Here is an 18,236-nt window from a genome sequence, read left to right as displayed (position 1 = left end):
CAGGCTGTGTCTTTAGCCCTCTGATTTTTATGAGGTCAGTGAAAGCCTCACTCCGCAGCTCCCTTCATGCTGTGAGCAGTAATGGCTTGACTGGAGACAAAATTGACAGAGCTGCCTTGAAACAAAAATAGTCCCTGAAAACAGACCCATCAATAGCACCATTACCTCAAGTCTTAACATCATTTGGGCCTGAGCTACTGTCATTATGCTCAAATGTCAATACAAGACAATTGTAGGAAAACAGTGAGGTCAAACATGGCCTCCAGTCAGTGACATTTCCCAAATAGGTCTCCAACTGAAATGGAAAGATCAATACAGAGTACAAGAAATCCTTGGCTTGTAGCCTCTTGACACCTGCCAGTACAGCAGATACACACACACACAAACATTTCTCACACTTTATTTTATAAAAAACATTCACAGCACACTGTCTTTAAAGGATACAGTACACATCTTTGTAATAAAAGAAGTGTTAAAGCATTATGACGAACTGGCTGTTTTACATATCGGAGTTTTTTTGTCAAGTACACTTAATGTTGCGAGGCCATTACACAGCCGGGCTCCATTAAACTGTCTTCTCTAATTCCTCTGGTAATCTGCTCATCTAGTCTGCCAGCCATCACATTTAGGTAAAAGCTTTAGTCATCAACAACGTCCTTCTAACAAAGGAGAGCACTTGGCAGCATCAGCTATTCAATGCAGAGTTTATTAACTGCTCTGAACACAGAAGATACTCGTTCACTGAGAAACATGGCTGCCCTTTAAGTTATTCAGTTTCAGCTGCAGAGGAAGTATACAACCTTTTGAGAAACTGTTGCCTTGTGTTGCCTTTGCTGTGACAGATATAATCCAACATAGAGATTAAATCAGTATTTTAGTCTTTTGGGGTTCTTCTTCTTTTCATAGTAATTCACTTCAATGTTATCAGTTTTTCCTCTATACATGAGCTTAGTCACACCTCTGAGCCGCTGGATATCATGTTGGACACGAGACAAGCAGAGAAAGTCACAAACACTCATCGTCTGCATAGTGAGTTACATGGTGTGATGTCTCAGTCTGATCCGGCGTCTCCACCTGTGGAGTCAAGACTGCCCTTCGAAGCCAGCTCTGAAAAGGTTCAAGGCAAGTTTAGGCAGAAGGTCCCGGAGTGTCTAGGCAGTAGCCCGCGCCGCCTGCTCGGCCTGCCTCCTCTGGTTGTAGGCGTCGTACACTTCCATGAACATGTCCTTGCACGATATGCGTGCCTTCAGTTTGGAGCAGATGAGGAAGGAGCCGGCCATCTTGCGGTGGAGGGAGTACGTCTCCTCGGGTGGAGGGGTGAGGCGGTGGCGCAGCATGACGGGGATGAGGCTCTGGATGCGCTGGGTGGTGCTCTGGGTGCCGAAGTCGAAGGGCTCGGCGGACGCGAAGGCTTCGCCGAGGATCATCACGGCCTCCACGTGGGCGTCCTCGAAGGCCTGGCGGGGAGCAGGGAGAGGCGTTACAGCAGATGTCCTGGTGCAACAATGTCTGTGTGCACAGTAACTGAGGTTTCAACGTAAAAGCCAAGTGGAGCAGTATAGCGTATGCTTACACGTCACAGTAAGGACTTCAAGTTGCATTTTTGAGTGTGTTTTGAGTGGGAAGCCTGAAAAATGCGATGACGTTGAGCATACCTCCTGTTGTATGTGGGACTTCTCACGGGGCAGCCAAGAAGTGTCACGACTGTTCTTGTTGCGTGCCAACGGAGTGCAGCACAGTCATGTGCACGGAACAACGGGAAACTACAACCCTCATGAGTAAGTGTTCCTACTTGTAGCGCTTGATTCACATCGACAACTGACTTACAGGTGTTCCTGGAACCACTGATATGTGCACATTTGCAATTTTACCACGGATTATAAACTTGAGCAGAGAACGCATTTGACGCGTTATTGACAGTCTGACCCTGGGGGATGAATTCACGGTGCACAGAAAATTTACTCCTGATCTGATTTTCTGGTCTTGGGACAGTGATTTTCTGCCCTTCTTGTCATTTGAACGTCACCTCAAAACACTTCGCCCTTTCAAGAGTCTCTGCTGCACATTTACCCGAGTTTCACATGAAGGTTGATGTGCGCTCTCTGCTCATGTACATACCACTGGTCACAAAAATGTGAGTAACTCAGGTGCCGATGTTGATCAGGTGACAAAACTTGGAATACTTTGTCAAAGGTTGCAGCTTCCACTTGCTCTTTGTACATCACTAAGCCGTGCTCTGTTCATACGCAATTTTAAAAAAAAAAAAATCTCTTCTTGTATACTCAATTCTACATACTTTACAAACATGTTAATTTCAGCAGGTAAACCTGGAATAAAAACACTGGTGTAGTTTCCTTAATTCAATGTCAGATTTCATATAATAATGAAATAAGGGTGAGGGTTTCATGTATAAAACACTGAGAATAAATACCCCTGTGGATGACAATTTGACAGCACACATTGTTCGGTCACTCCTGAATGGCAATCAACCAAAGATATGATTCCTTACATTTAAAAAGTCAGTAATACTGATTTTAACTATATATTTAATATTAGTTTCACCTGTACCCTTTTGTCCACCTGATTTTACAGAAATCTATTCATGAATGTAAACAGGCCTGACGGCATGACTTGTTCAGCCAACATAAATAAATGTGTGAAGAGAAGAAGGGTGGGAGCATGCACTCTTATGACGGGGAAACAGCATCAAGCACAACGAACACAATTAGGTGGAGAAGACAGAAGAGACGGAGGACGACAAACCACATCAAAAATAAATGAGCAGAGCAGCAGCGACTAAAATACTCTACCTTGGCCTCGAAGCCTGTCAGGAATTTCAGGTCCTTAGATTTAGAAAGAACGGTTGCTCGATCACCCACGGAGGCAGCGTGCACCACCTGAACACACACACACACACACACACACACACACACACACACACACACACACACACACACACACACACACACACACACACACACACACACACACACACACACACACACACACACACACGACGATCCCATGGATGCGGTCATCGTGTTTATTTACAGGACGAAAAGCAGCTGCCATGTGCGTACAAGCATGTGATAGTGTGACATCATTTTATTCATTATTCACAGAAATCTTGTTGCATAAATCATGTTGTGAGGTCCACTGCTGGGTGTTTTATATTCTTAGATTCATCATACCTGTATGTAGTCATCTGTGAAGGATTGTGGGTAGCTTCTGCATGCTCCAAAGTCCAACAGAATAACCTAAAGACACAATCACAGTGTTATGAATCTGCTGCTTTTAATAGAGGTACATATTCGGTGAGAACCACAGTGTTTCGTTTAAGACGTCACCTTGTTAGTATCTGCGTTGTAGAAGAAGTTGGACCAGTTTGGATCCGTCTGCATGAACCTGAACTCAAACAGCTCCCTGAGACACAGCTGGAGGATGTTGAAACAGATCTGGAGGTGGGAGAAGAGGCCGTGCGGTTATTCATTAATGTGATTCTTCTATGCCACCATATCCCTCCACCTTTGGTATTATGTCTCAGTCCGGTCTCATATACACAGGTCATCCTATTTCACACATGTTAATCTATTCAGTGGCTCATATTGCTATGATACACTGCAATGCCACACAATCATCATGGCCAAAGATGTTGCCTTTCTGTATGTCAAGCTCCAAGTGCAAAAATCTCAATAAATCACATGTTTTTTAAAAGATTAAAAAAACACTTATCTTAATTGCTGTTGTAACCGGTGGCGGATATCCTCCAAACCTCCACATTTTAATACTAAGAAGTGTTGATGGAAGAGATGAAACTAAATTAAAGCCTCGTTCGAGGGCAGAGCGATCCGAGCTGCTCCTGGTCAAAAGGTTTCAGCTCTAATTGGTTTCTGCTATTAGAGCTCCAGACTGTCATGGACCTCTAATTGGAGGTCTGGGCCTGATACTGTCCTGTGGAGGATTTTCACTGAGGCCCTTCTGGAAAATTTGATGACCTTTGCTCACTTTGCATAAACTGATCGAAGCACTTTTCTGACCTAAAACTAATTATTCCTCCAGGGTTTCACAATGTCAGTCCCTTAAGGAAATTGTGATTTTGCGATCACGATAATGAATGCAAATTCAAACAACCGCCACAATATTTGCAGGAGTTTGCAGTTTTCCTGCTATTTCTCCTCGGTAAAATTATTATACAGAAGCTGTGCTGAAGGTATTACAGCACGAAATCAACCTCTCCGAACAAAACACACTTCAGCAACAAAAGGCTCTTCAGCTTCTCCTCTCACCTTCAAAACAAACCACATACTTGCTGAGTGGGAAAAAAAGTGTTCGAACAGGAAGTGAAGGGGGTTATGGGAGATGTGGTCTTATCATGAGAATTAGCCCACCGCTTGTTGGACTTTCCTGCATCAGTCTAATCATACAGAATTTATTAAATTACATGAGTTGATACAGCATCACAGTTGTAATAAATTGCTCTTTGTTTTTGTGCTTACAGTATGTGTTGAATGTGCTGAATTAACATGATATAAATAGCTTTAAAGCACTTATATTTACGGAAATCATAAACTGTCAATTTTGTAAAGTTTTTATGAAAATAATTTTTAGTAACTTTCAGCTAATGTTTGATTAAAATAAAAAAAGATATGAACTAAAATATTTACATCTATTTCTGTCATGTGCAGTATGCTTAGTATCAAATGAAGTGGTTATATGTCACTCTTTCTTCATTAGATTGTAGTTTAAAAAAAAAAAAAAAAAAAAAAAAAAAAAAAAACTAGTTTTGCCAATTCATGCAATTTTACCAGAACATTTTTTGTAATGATATTTTAACAATTGAATTGCAAATTTTGAGCAAACTCATCTGCAACTCTGCAAAATCCGAGATGGACTAATATAGAAAACTCTGTCAAGCACCACTACTACAATATTATGTATGATCACCTTATTTTTTTACCATCACCTTATATATTTGAGTTTTGAGAAGTTCAAATGTCCACATTTCAATGACTGAAAGTTCCCAACAAATGGGATCCACGAGCCTGTTGAGTCAAACCGTACCTGGTTCCTGATCTCCTGGTCCAGGTCGACGCAGCGGTCCAGTGGGACTCCCTGCACCAGGTCCATGGCCAGCATCCTGCGCCCTGACAGCTCATCAATCACCTCAGGGACTTGGAAATACTCATCTCCCTCCAGCATAGACCTGAAGCCCGACACAAACGATCAGAGAGAAAAAGAACAAAAGACAACTTTCATGATTAAAGACTTTTATATTTACAGTATAGAAAATATGTAAAATCAGTAGTAAAAATGTGCGCATAAGAACATACAACACTAAGTAAATACTCTTGTCTGTATAACAAATAAGTAGAAATGTCAGACATTAAACTTAACAACTGTGACACATAAAGTGGCTCCTGCAGTAGATTACGTTTCAATATTTATATATATATACACATATATATACACACACAAAAGGAATAGTTTTTAGTCAGAATAACTAAAAGTAGTACTGTATATGTGCACTATGCAGTCTGCAGCAGCAGTAGGCGTTCATTAAAACCACTAACAAAATATAAAGTAACTATACTGTAACTTAAAAGGTGTCTTGGTGTGGTTTCTGTTTAGTTCAGTTAAATGGTGTGGAGCAGCAAACAGCTGGCTTCAGCGGAGGAGGCTTTATGGTTCATGAGTCATGTAAACCTGCCTGAACTTCTTGGCGGACTCGGCTTCCCTCTTATAATCACACTCCCATTCCAGCTCCCTCTGAAGGACCTCTAAGCTGCTGTCTGCAAACAGACCTGTAGAAAAAGACATGGATCACAACTCAGCAGGGAAACGTAAAGCAAACAAAGGGATCATGTCATTGTTTCTGCCTGAAAAGATGCATGTGGGTTTGTCATGGGGATACAAGAACTAAAACCTACAGCGTGGCAAATTAAGGTCATGGGCATTGCATTAGGAGGCAAGTGTATCAGGCACCCTGGTGGCTTCGGGGTTAGGAAGCCATCCCAGCTGCCCTACCGGGACATCCCCCGTCTCCCTGCTCTCATTTCCTGTCGTCTCTCTGTTGTCCGCTATCGAAATAAAAAGCTTGAAATGCACAATACTTCCAGTGCAGTCACACAGACTGACTGTATATGTACGATGACATGTTTGTTCCACATTAAATTGGTTTCACCTTAGTTCCTGAAAATACTCTGTACAGTTACTAGTAGTTACTATGGCAACTATATTGTCTTTTAGTAATCAACTATTTTAAAGACTATATAGAATATTTTATAATAATTAGTTTAATGTTGTTGATTGGATTGTGTAGGATTAGACACCAAAAAATAAATAAAATAAGCCACATTGGTTATATTAGTGAAGACAATTTTATTGTCACTTAGTTTTGACCTGCAACTACAGCACCACCGTATGGTATAAAAAAATAAATCATTATTATTACTAAATCTGCACTATTACACTGCTGCTTGTGCTGATAAAGCAACTAAATGGTCAAACTTATCAAGCCCACTTCTGCTGATGAATTTGAATTAAAAGATTTAAGATCATGTATAGCAGGAAGTACCAAAAGCCTTCTTTAACTTGAAATAATAGAACATTACAACTGCCTGAGTCTTTCATGTGTCTTAGAAAAATCTTTTAAAAAATCTTTCAATTATTACAGGAAGTAAAAGCAGTCGGTGGGCAAATAAAAAGTCAATAAAATGTTCATGTCGTTGTTACCGTCTGGCAGGATGACGCTCATCTTCAGCACTGACATCAGGTTGTTTATGTCACTGTGGATGCTCTCTGCCACGCCGGGGTACTGGGAGGAATGAGGGAATAATAGATGGTCAAAATCAATGCAGGCAGTCAAACAGAGGTCAAGAGGGAGACAGAGAGAGAGAGAGAGAGTGTGTGTGTGTGTGTGTGTGTGTGTGTGTGTGTGTGAATACCCTCCTACCTGGATCTTCATGGCAAATTCTCTCCCGTCTTTTAACACCCCGTGATGCACTTGGCCGATGGAAGCTGCAGCAAATGGTTTGTCTTCAAAGGACGAGAGATTGTCTCGCCAGCCGGGTCCCAGCTCCTCCTCCAGAACTTTCTACACAGTCACAAACACACATTGCAGCACATTTGGGGCTACCGACACTATTTACAGCTGCTCGACCAGAAGACTAAGGATGCTTTCACCTCTGCCTTGTTTGATATGAACCAAAATAGCAGGTGTGAAAGGTTCCTCGGACCCTGGTCCTGGCCAAAGGACCAGAATTTGATCCGACCAAAAGAGGTGGTCAAACTGGACCATGCTTTGATTCGTTTGCAGTGCGAGTACACTTTGAGGCGGGTTAACATCACCCATTAAACAATATAAGAAGGGGAAAAAAAGTAACGTAAAAATAAGCTGTGCTAGCACATGTGGAGGGGAGGAGACAAAGTACCTAACTGTAATTTGGTGCTTGGAGGAAATCGCACATCAACAACAACAACTTGAAAAAAATCAAAACACGCACAAAATGCTGAAATGTATTTTCTGAGAGGAAAACGAGTGCAATGAGAAACGCCATAATAATATTAATAATAATAATAACAATATAGTGACAACAAATGAATCTGTTCATGAATTTTTCTCCATTCAAACAGAGCAGGCTATTGGCCTAATTAACAACACGACGGCATCAGAAGCACAGGTGCCTACAAACCAATCAGTGCCAAGTATCGGGAGATGTAGCCACGTAGGTGAAGACGACAGGAAGTAGGTATGTCATGCAGTTCTTTAGTTCGCTCACACAATTGCAACAACAAACCAAAACTATGTAGTTTACAACGTAACAAAAACATGAACCTTGGTTCATACGTTAACTTACAGTCATCTGCCATGTGGGCATGAAGTCAGCGCTCTGCCGCACCCTCTCAAAGATCTTCTGAAGCTGCGGGTTGATGAATGAGTTGTCTGAAGAAGGAAAAAAACAAAAAAACAAATTGTTGTTAGAAAGATATTTTCTATCATTATCTGAGCAGCACTCTGTGGTGAATGCGTTGCTTCAGTGTGTACCTTGTATGCTGAGCATCTGGCCTATCTTGAGTGCAGCTCCACGAACCTTACACAGCGTGTTGACTATTCTCTCTGCGTTGGCCTCCGACAGGAATGGAGAGTCTAGCAGGGCGCTCATGTCTACAAACGCACGCACACAGAAGCAGTATTAGCAGTGATATTAGGCGCAACATATTAGAAGTACAGCAGCATGACAGGAGTCATTTATCTTGGCAAATTATCCTCGAACTGCTGCATGTAAATAACTGGCCCTAAACTGTAGATGGCAGGGTGTAAAAAACGGGGCAGCGGTACATCATTAAACACTGTTCATTTAACACATAATAAAGCCTCGGCTTAAATTCTTGTTAGCGTGTTTGATTTAAAGCCCGACAAGTGCCTCGCAGGTGTTGATGCATTAGAAATCTCTCAGGGCGAACCAGCTGTGCATCTGTCTGCTGAGCGTACGCGAGAGACGTGAGAGGAGAATATCTTTACTACCTTTTTGTTTGCCTCGCAGTGACTGTTTTGCCACTTCTGCAATGGCACCGATCCCCAGTCCTACTGCCAGGCCTGCACCGGAGAGACACAACAAGCCACTTTTAGATTTAAGGCCACTTAAGAGATGCTTGACAAAAGAACTGATTCCACAGATGCTGCATTTGAAGGTTGGAATCACATTTCAAAGTCTGGTATCTTTTTGCTGAACACTTCAGTGTTCTGGCACATGAGAAGCAAGTTGAAACACCTCAGACAGTAGCAGCTCTTCATCCATCCATCTCTCTGTTGTGAAAGGGAGTAGGTACGTTACATGTACATTTTAAAAACACTGCAAGAATACTCAGATTGCAGAGAATGGAAAAATGGTCCCTTTAAAACTGTGTTTTCACAACACTTTCTGATAAGTTTACATGACATGCTTTGGATGGGTACACCTATAGAGTTCATATTATCAGGCTTTGCTGTGAGAAGCTTGATAGTGGCTGATCCGTGCCGGCTGACCGATCCGATCTGCTGTGTTCAGATCATCATCGCCCCGCAGCCAGCCTTTGTATTCCTGCCTGATTTGTACCACACACGTGTAAACATCTGTTAAAACCCTTCATGACCTGCAGCCATGTGTACCTCGCTGCAGACAGCGTGGTGGACACAGACGCCGAACACCCTCATTTCTTATAATAAGAAGGTTTTCCACTTTTCATGCTTGTTTTAAGGCACTGAAAGGTTTTACAGCTGCTGCTATTTTAGTAACACTGACTTTGAAAATATGTTTTACTAAAACGATATGATCCATACAGAAATCAAAGGAATATGATGAGGCATATTTTAATCTCATTTCATTAGTGAGAATTGAGGGGACATAAAAAAATAAAATAAATCCTGTGTGGATGGGGCGGGGAATGCTGTAAACAATGTTTATTCTACTCATATGTCCAGTTTTGCTCTCGAGCAGAGCAGATCGGGATCAAAGCGCTGATGATCCTGAAACATTTCAAACATGTAAACCCTCTACAACTAAACGTGTTCATAAGTGTGTTGCATTTGGCAGCAGGTGTGAAAAGTCCCCCAGACTTGTGATTTATAACATTCACATTATCTTATATTATAATGTCATACTTATATATATATATATATATATATATTTATATATATACCCCAGGTAAGCGTCACTGTGGTTGTTGTGCGTTTTAATTTTTTTATTGTTACATATTTATACTTTTCTTGTTTTATTTTGCACACAGTGGGACAGTGAGGAACAATTTTTCGATCTATCTGTATGTCTGTGTGTCATATAGTGGATTGACATTAAAGTTGAATGTTAGTAGGGTTGGAATGAGGATAATACGCCGTCTTGATGATTGATGAGCTATTGGCATTATATCTACATTATTTGTGTGTAATTAGGATTCACTGTACTCTGTATTTCAAGCCGTAAACTTATGCGTTTCATAAGTGTATTGTACGATGTCATGTTTTCCTTCCTGTGACTGGAGTCATGCAGCAACCTCTAGAGGCATAAAAAGGCTTTCATCTTAGACCCCAGTGTGGGAATACACATAAATAAAACACATTCTTACCTCCAAAATTAACCAGCCTGCTGATTCTTGTGGCAGGCACCTTCCTCTCTTTGGCACGCTCACTGAGCTGGAGGAAGTCAAACAAGTAGATAGAAACAATTATCCCTTGCAATTGATATCATTTGAAATTCTGTTTGGTGATTGTGGTGGCGGGGTGTGGTTAGCTCAGCTGCAGGGGGTAAGGAGTGGGAGGAGTGGTTCAGGGAACGGTGCCGGGAGGAGGATAATTGGCGCAGCTGTTCTGAATCGGGGAAATTGTTTCTGCCCTTACATAGGTAAGCAGGACAGGAGGAAGCAGCCTGGAACACGGATGCTCGGAGGCTGGACAGGAGAGCGCCGACACCGGGTGTAACGGAGTGTGCCGCAGTGAATCACGCAATAAAAAGAAACCATAGACCAAACTTGGTGGCTCAGTGTGTCGTCTGTCTCAACGGAACCCCCACGGTAGCTCAGACCTGCGACAGTGATTAACTCTCTCCAAGGACCTTTAAGATACTACGACACCTACTGCTAAATATGTGATCATGTTGAGTGCAGGAGACAAAAATGCATCTCACACAGAGAGAAAGATATCAACATACAATGAAAACGCTATTTCAAATGATTTCTGTGGGTAAATATGAGTCTGTAACAATTATTTACTTCTGGATACGTATGATTACAACTCTATGAAAGCATCATTAACTAATCCAGTCATTATGCATATTACTTCCACCCAAGTTATCTATAAAATCACTCGCATAACAAGATCAAATGTATGAATAGAAGGTCTTTTAAGTACTAGCCTCCTAGCTTAAATAGATAAACATTTGAAGTTCCTTTGTGTTTTGCATGTATTAACAGTTTCATTGAGAATATAAACAATCTGCAGATGAATAATCTTTAATGTAATTAGTCTGGAGATGGAGTCCTCGTACCAACCTTCTGTCTGACAGGTTTGGCCAGGCCCTGCTTTGCCTCTCTGGCTTTCTTGATGTCCTCTGGTGTGAGTCTGGACACCACCGTGTCGTGGACAGACCTGGTCTGGTAGCAGTACCGGTGGAGGCCGGCGGCGGAGGAGGTGTGGAGGAAGCGAGCGCTCTGCCCCGGCCAGCCGGCCCCTCCCGCTGGGGACCCTGGATTAGGATGTACTCCTGAAGGTGGCGAGAAGAAACCGTCATGTTTGATTGAACCTGGACATCACGGTAGGAACTCTAAAGCCCTGATTCTTTTGATTTCTAATCATATCGTGTGCGACTGTGTTGATAACACATTGGACAAAACATTCAGTATCTAATAAAGTCTGTAGTGACAATAGAACCCAGCAAGCACTTGAATACTCAAAGATCAAACACTGACAAAAGTAGGTATTCATAGTACTTGAATGTAGATAGAAAATTTAAAGCCAATGTATTTTCTTTATTAAACTATGATCCAAATCAGGTTTATTGGTCAAATATGTTATCCACATATATCCATTATTGACATTTTCTCTTCACACCCCATGTGCAGCTGTTTTTTACTGTAGCTATAGATTTTATACAAGTAGTGCACAGATGTAAACGTGCATGGAGTGCTGATACAAATACTAGATGTGTCGAAAATAAATTACTTAATACACATATAGTCAGTTATTATATGCAGTATATACATGTATGCTTGTCTGTGTACAGTATTTACAGCCATCTTTTCGGGCGGGCGCTACAACAACACTGCAGCCCAAAACCACCAAAAATAAGAACATGTTTTTTGCCACCCTGATGAACAGTTAAATCAGTCACTGTTAAATAAATATATAATCAAGCAGGCTGTGCTGTATAAACTGTACACAGACAAGCACTAATGTATGCACTCAACAGTTGGCCTGAGTCCTGAGTTTGGAGGTGAAACAGCTGTTATTGAAGGTGCAGAAAGTTTTCGAAGGCACACACGACCTGACAGAAAGGATCGTACTAAACGATGATACTTTCGCTGCGATGTCTTCCAGGATGTAAAGATACTCGGATAACTTAAGAGGCTGCATTGAAATGTGACTAAGCTGTTGTCAAATAAATGCTTTTTTTTTAATATATATATATATATATATATATATTTTTTTTTTTTTTTTTTTTTTTTTTTACTTATTGAGCACAAATTTCATGACAATGTCAACACAAGACAAATAATAATGGCATTATGGTATTATTATACAAAACGTATGTCATGTTGAGGACATGATGACACGCTCGACTTGACAATACCTGTGTGCATCTCTGTCTGGCTTTGCATCTCTACATCAGAGGGGAACTCGGACCCAAGAGCCCATTTGGCTGCTTCATCGGGGTCCATATTGTCCCAGCCCTCTGCATCCGGGAACACGTCCTCCTTTATGGACTGTTGCTGCACACAAACACGCACAGCAGAGTTGGCTGAGTTAAATAATTACCCAATTGGTGTATAAATTGTGTTGCATTCACCTGTTGTTTGCATAATTGACTATCAGCTTTTCTATCAATCAAACTCACCTCAGTGCCGCCCATAAAAGTGCCCACCAGTCCTTCCACCACATCCTGAGCAGCTTTTACTCCGGCTCCCAGAGAGGAGTTGCAGGCCATTAATCGGAGCTGCTCTCCTTGTGTGGTGACCAGGGCAGAGCCCACTTTACCAGCCCCACGCAGCACCTGCATGACTTCTGACGGCATCACTTCATAAGCAGAGAGGCACAAAGGAGGGAGTTGAGTCACGTGGCAGAGGTACAAAAAGTACACACACACACACACACCACACTCTTAAACCAAAATAAAGCAGTGTTTGAAAAACAATAGACCAATGAGGAGAATTGTAAGGTCATGGATCAATGTAAAGGTTCGTATGACGACAATCCATACTGGTGTCGACCCTGCTGGAGGGTTTAACCTCGGACCTATGTGTCATTAACACGTGCAGCCCGACTGTGAGCCACAGTGCCTATTATATAATTTTACAAGAAATGTACTGCATCACATATAATAACCATTACATACTATCGGGTCCATGGAGTAGCTCATTAGTCAGCCCACGATTTCCAGGTGTTAACCATGTTGTGTAACAGCAGCTGATAAATGCTACATCCAGATACTCAGAAACAGGGTTCAAACATTAACATCAAAAATACACTTTACTGCATGAAGCACTGCTGTTGCGTTAACAAGTGACGTCACTCACTTTTCCTGAAGCTGCTTTATCCAGGCTTTTCTCGACAACTGTCCTTCTCCAGCACTGCTCAGCTGGATGGTCTGTTTTGCAACGCTTTAACGCCAGGAAGTTAAAAAAAAAAAAATTAAAAAAAAAAAAAAAAAAAAAATTGACTGACGTGAACGGGATCCAACCACAGCAAAGAGAAGGTGGAGCGCAGATGGCTGTTTCGCTTTGACCAATGGTAGTGAAGAACAGGAGATGACGGACCGCTGAATCAGAACAATTTGTCCAATCACAGTTGGCATAAGGCGGAAACGGGAACACCGGCTTAAAGAGAGTAGAGAGGAGCGTCATCACGCTGCATACACGTGTATCAAAGTACAGTTACCGAACCAGGTATTTGAATTACTATACAGAAGTTTTACCATTTTCAAATGTACAACTCAGCCACAGTTCACAAACTTTATTCCAAATGTTTGTTTTGATGTATGCATGTTCCTGTCAGACCATTATCTACCACTATGCTTCATCTTTTAATAAAAATAAGATTATTATTATTATCATTATAATAGATAGATAGATAGAACATTTATTTTATATTAAATTATATGTAGCAGTCATATTGAAGGGTCTGTTGAGCAAGAGGAGCTGCCATGGCAACTCATTTATTAAACTGACATTGACTGTGCACAGAATACAATTAATGATATCTTAATTGAGGCTAAATCATGAATACTTAAGTGCTTGGCCATGGTCCTAATCCAAATTACTGTGCAGAGGATAAATAACTTGCTCTAAAACAGCTGCAATTGTCCTGTTGACAGATTCCAGAGTAATGAATTGTGATTGAGCTTCGGTCACAATAACACACATAGCTGAGTGGTAAAATTACACTGTTTGTACTTTTCAAATTAAATAAATTATTGTTTAACAAACTCACTGCAAAATAATATCAGAAAAGCTGTTGTTCTTGATGAAGTGTGAGTAGGTGGATGATTATTCTTGTTTGAATCCTAATCTTCATCATTTTGTTAGAATAGTTAGGCCTACTTATTTGATACCATACTCCATCATGTGTCAAATATAATCAGATATACATATGCAAATTGATTATTTAGAATTTTTATCAATCCTTTATAATGTTAGTTTTTATTTTCGTCAGTCTTTTCCTCATGATTATCTTTCATAGTTCAGCCACTTTTTTCTTTACCACCATGCGCCTTCATGGCTCCATCATGGCACTAAGTCACTTTTTATATTTTAACTATATATTTTGATCATTTTTGGGCATTTTATCCGTTTCTTATGCTTTTTATCTGTTTCTTATGCATTTTATCTGTTTTACCTCTTTTAAATGTTCCTTTATATCTGTTTTTATGTGAAACACTGCATGTAATTATCTTGCTGTGAAGCATTTTAAGCTGCATTTCTTGTATGAAAGGTGCTATACAAATAAAGTTTATTATTAGGGCCCAAGCGCCGATGGTGCAAAAGCCCTATTGTTCTTCAAGGAATTATTATTCCGCGTTATGATTCTCTGTAAACAACTGCATTTTTGGAGGCTTTATCATATTCAAAAACTCATGAAAGTTGGGTCATGCGTCTCTCCCAGCGAAAAGTTTAGTATTTCAGTGGAATCACGAGTGGGCGTGGCCTAATGGCTCGCTAGCGCCCCCTAAACAGATGCCCTACATGCATGAAATTCGGTGGACGTGTATCACACCGAGATGTACAAAAAAGTTCCAATGCACCATAACGTCAACTCAGCAGGAAGCCCGCCATTTTTAATTTAGTCGCCATTTTTGGCGATTCACACGTTGTACTTTAATGAACTCCTCCTACAGATTTTGTCGGACCGACTTGAAATTGAGTTCACGCTTAACATGTTTGGAATTAAAATCTATCAAAAGAATTTGTTTTCGTTGATCGGTGTGCCCGTGGCGTGGCGGCCAAAAAGTGACCCAAAAATGACTTTTGGGTCATTTTTTTCTATAGTATGACTTTTCTTTCATAATTTGTCTGATTTAAAAAAGAATTGATTACAAAGGGGAGTTTGAACCATGAACCTTTTTACTGTAAGTCAACAGCACTATCCACTACACCACCAATCTTCCCAGAAAGTAGTTTGCATTATGACAAATCTTTGACTCACACATTTCACACAGATATTAAATATCTTCCTGTAATGTGTAGTGGATGCAAAACGTTTTCAATTTCTCCAAACGTTTCAACTTCACTAAAAGTTGAATCACCATCAACAGGTGGAATCTGAACCGTTAATAACAACCTTGGTGAAGTCAAATCTTTTACCTGTTGAGTTCACCAGACTGTTGGTTGAGTCGCTGGAAGCTCTGAGTGAACTCTGTGAAACACTTTCTCCTGCTGCGACTCATTTGCCAGTGCTGAAGAGAAGATAGTCCAGCGGTGTACGATGCTTCTTCAACACTGTGAAAACACGGGTTTGAGACCCGCTCAGGTATTACAGAGGGCGAGTCCCTCTAAGGGTAAGCTGCACGGGTTCAGGTTTGTATATGTAGTCATACTAATACCAAACCAAAGGTCAACAAATACAAAACTCAAATAAAAATCCCCTGAAAGACCCCTTTTTTTTTTTCTTTTTTTTTTCATATTTTGGACAACATGCATAAGTAACTTGAGGCATGCATGTCAGTTCAGAAAAAGGTCATACTCCAAAAAGTGATAAAAAAAAAAAAAAGTCATCCAAAATATAAAAAAAAGTCATACATGCAACATTGCATGTTGTCCAAAATATGAAAAAAGGGCTCTTTTTACTATATACTATATACAAAAATGAATTTTGGGTCACTTTTTGGACGACATGGGTATGACTTTTTTGGGATATTTCGGATGTATGACTTTTTTTTAAATATAGTATATTGTATATAGTATGTAGTATGTAGTATATTGTATATATTATAGTATCTAGTATAGCCAGGGCGATGTGGCTAAGTTTGATGTTTCGCCGTGACACAGGAAGTTGATGTTTAAGGTCAAACGATGCTCTAAACCTCACGAAACTTTACACATGCGTCAGGCACCAACTTGCACGAGTTTTTGAAGATGTTAAAGCCGCCAAAAAAAAAAATAAAAAATATATATATATATATTTTTTTAATAACAATAAGGACTGAGATCGGGAACAAAATTAAAACTGCAAGCGGGAATATGCGGACCCTCATGTGCTGCACGTCCGGGAGCCGGAGGCCCCGACCCGCTGGATCCCCGACGTGCAGCGTATAACTGTAACGGGAGAACTGCTGTTTGCAGAGTAGACTGACATTACAATGCGGTGGGACCTGGCCCTCTGCTGGACTGACATGGTGACGCTTAGCAGCTTTTTCTTTCCTCCAGACTCACCGAAATGCAAACATGCAGAACACACTGACCACTACGGAACATACACGATCTTTTTTTTGCCACTATGCCTATCTGAAGATTAAATTGAATGCGGTGTGGGTAGTGTGAAGATCAGTGAGTAACTGCTGATGCTTCAAGATTCTTGTGTGTTTAATTTACTCAAAAGCACCTGCAGCTTTTGGAGGATAAGATGAAACTTTAATCATCCCTGTTGGCAAACTGGGTCATTGCAGCAAGAAATGGTGTGTTGAAACCTGCGTGTAAAATTCAAACTGGACACAACATTGTTATTTTCAGTGGCAGAACAGAATTGGGAATATTAAGATGTGCTATAAAAACAGCAGGGACTTGCACAATGAAAGAAAATGATTAAAATATGACAGAATGTAAATAATATCTGGCCTTAAACACGCTATAGAAAATATTGTTTATCAAAACAGAAACTCACAGATAGATAGATAGATAGAGAAATAGATAGATAGATAGATAGATAGATAGATAGATAGATAGATAGATAGATAGATAGATAGATAGATAGATAGATAGATAGATAGATAGATAGATAGATAGATAGATAGATAGAGAAATAGATATATAGATAGATAAATAGATAGATAGATAGATAGATAGATAGATAGATAGATAGATAGATAGATAGATAGATAGATAGATAGATAGATAGATAAATAGATAAATAGATATATAGATAGATAAATAGATAGATAGATAGATAGATAGATAGATAGATAGATAGATAGATAGATAGATAAATATAAATAGATAGATAGATAGATAGATAGATAGATAGATAGATAGATAGATAGATAGATAGATAGATAGATAAATATAAATAGATAGATAGATAGATAGATAGATAGATAGATAGATAGATAGATAGATAGATAGATAGATAGATAGATAAATATAAATAGATAGATAGATAGATAGATAGATAGATAGATAGATAGATAGATAGATAGATAGATAGATAAATATAAATAGATAGATAGATAGATAGATAGATAGATAGATAGATAGATAGATAGATAGATAGATAGATAGATAGACAGATAGATAGATAGATAGATAGATAGATAGATAGATAGATAGATAGATAGATAGATAGATAAATATAAATAGATAGATAGATAGATAGATAGATAGATAGATAGATAAATATAAATAGATAGATAGATAGATAGATAGATAGATAGATAGATAGATAGATAGATAGATAGATAGATAGATAGATAGATAGATAGATAGATAGATAAATATAGATAGATAGATAGATAGATAGATAGATAGATAGATAGATAGATAGATAGATAGATAGATAGATAGATAGATAGATAGATAGATAGATAAATATAGATAGATAGATAGATAGATAGATAGATAGATAGATAGATAGATAGATAGATAGATAGATAGATAGATAGATAGATAGACAGACAGACAGACAGACAGATTATTAATCCTGCGAGATTAAATTTTGTCGTTAAAGTGTCGAAAAGTCTCATTTGACACAGTGACCTTTGGATGCTGCGATTCTACAGTGTGGTCCAGTCCCGTGAGTGTGTGGGGGGAGGAGGGGGGGAGGAGGAAGGGGGGGGGGAGCC

General features: G+C 39.8%; 1 protein-coding gene across 1 annotated transcript; it reads right to left on the bottom strand.

Annotated features, from left to right (window-relative positions):
- Positions 1 to 386: 386 nt before the first annotated feature.
- Positions 387 to 13,351, bottom strand: coq8b (coenzyme Q8B). The gene is made up of 16 exons (XM_069147514.1): positions 13,264 to 13,351; positions 12,585 to 12,763; positions 12,321 to 12,459; positions 11,023 to 11,234; positions 10,102 to 10,168; positions 8,525 to 8,596; positions 8,045 to 8,164; positions 7,857 to 7,942; positions 6,953 to 7,093; positions 6,733 to 6,814; positions 5,708 to 5,801; positions 5,062 to 5,203; positions 3,348 to 3,455; positions 3,192 to 3,257; positions 2,811 to 2,897; positions 387 to 1,457 (listed from the first exon to the last, which is right to left on the bottom strand). Coding segments are annotated over exons 1-16 (1,902 nt in total). The 5' UTR covers positions 13,265 to 13,351; the 3' UTR covers positions 387 to 1,151.
- Between the last annotated feature and the right edge of the window lie 4,885 nt (positions 13,352 to 18,236).

The sequence above is a fragment of the Embiotoca jacksoni genome, unplaced genomic scaffold (genome assembly GCF_022577435.1).
Source record: "Embiotoca jacksoni isolate LCO1_2020_lvr unplaced genomic scaffold, fEmbJac1.0.p SCAF_14, whole genome shotgun sequence".
NCBI classification, from domain to species: domain Eukaryota; kingdom Metazoa; phylum Chordata; class Actinopteri; family Embiotocidae; genus Embiotoca; species Embiotoca jacksoni.
The sequence above is the reverse complement of the archived record's forward strand: the minus strand, read 5'-3'. Positions and strand labels throughout refer to the sequence as shown.

Coding starts and splice junctions, on each gene's coding strand:
- coq8b (XM_069147514.1), bottom strand. Junction 8,597..10,101: donor CAGGCTGGTTAATTTTGGAG/GTAAGAATGTGT, acceptor TCTCCGGTGCAG/GCCTGGCAGTAGGACTGGGG. Junction 5,204..5,707: donor GAGTCCGCCAAGAAGTTCAG/GCAGGTTTACAT, acceptor GTCGGGCTTCAG/GTCTATGCTGGAGGGAGATG.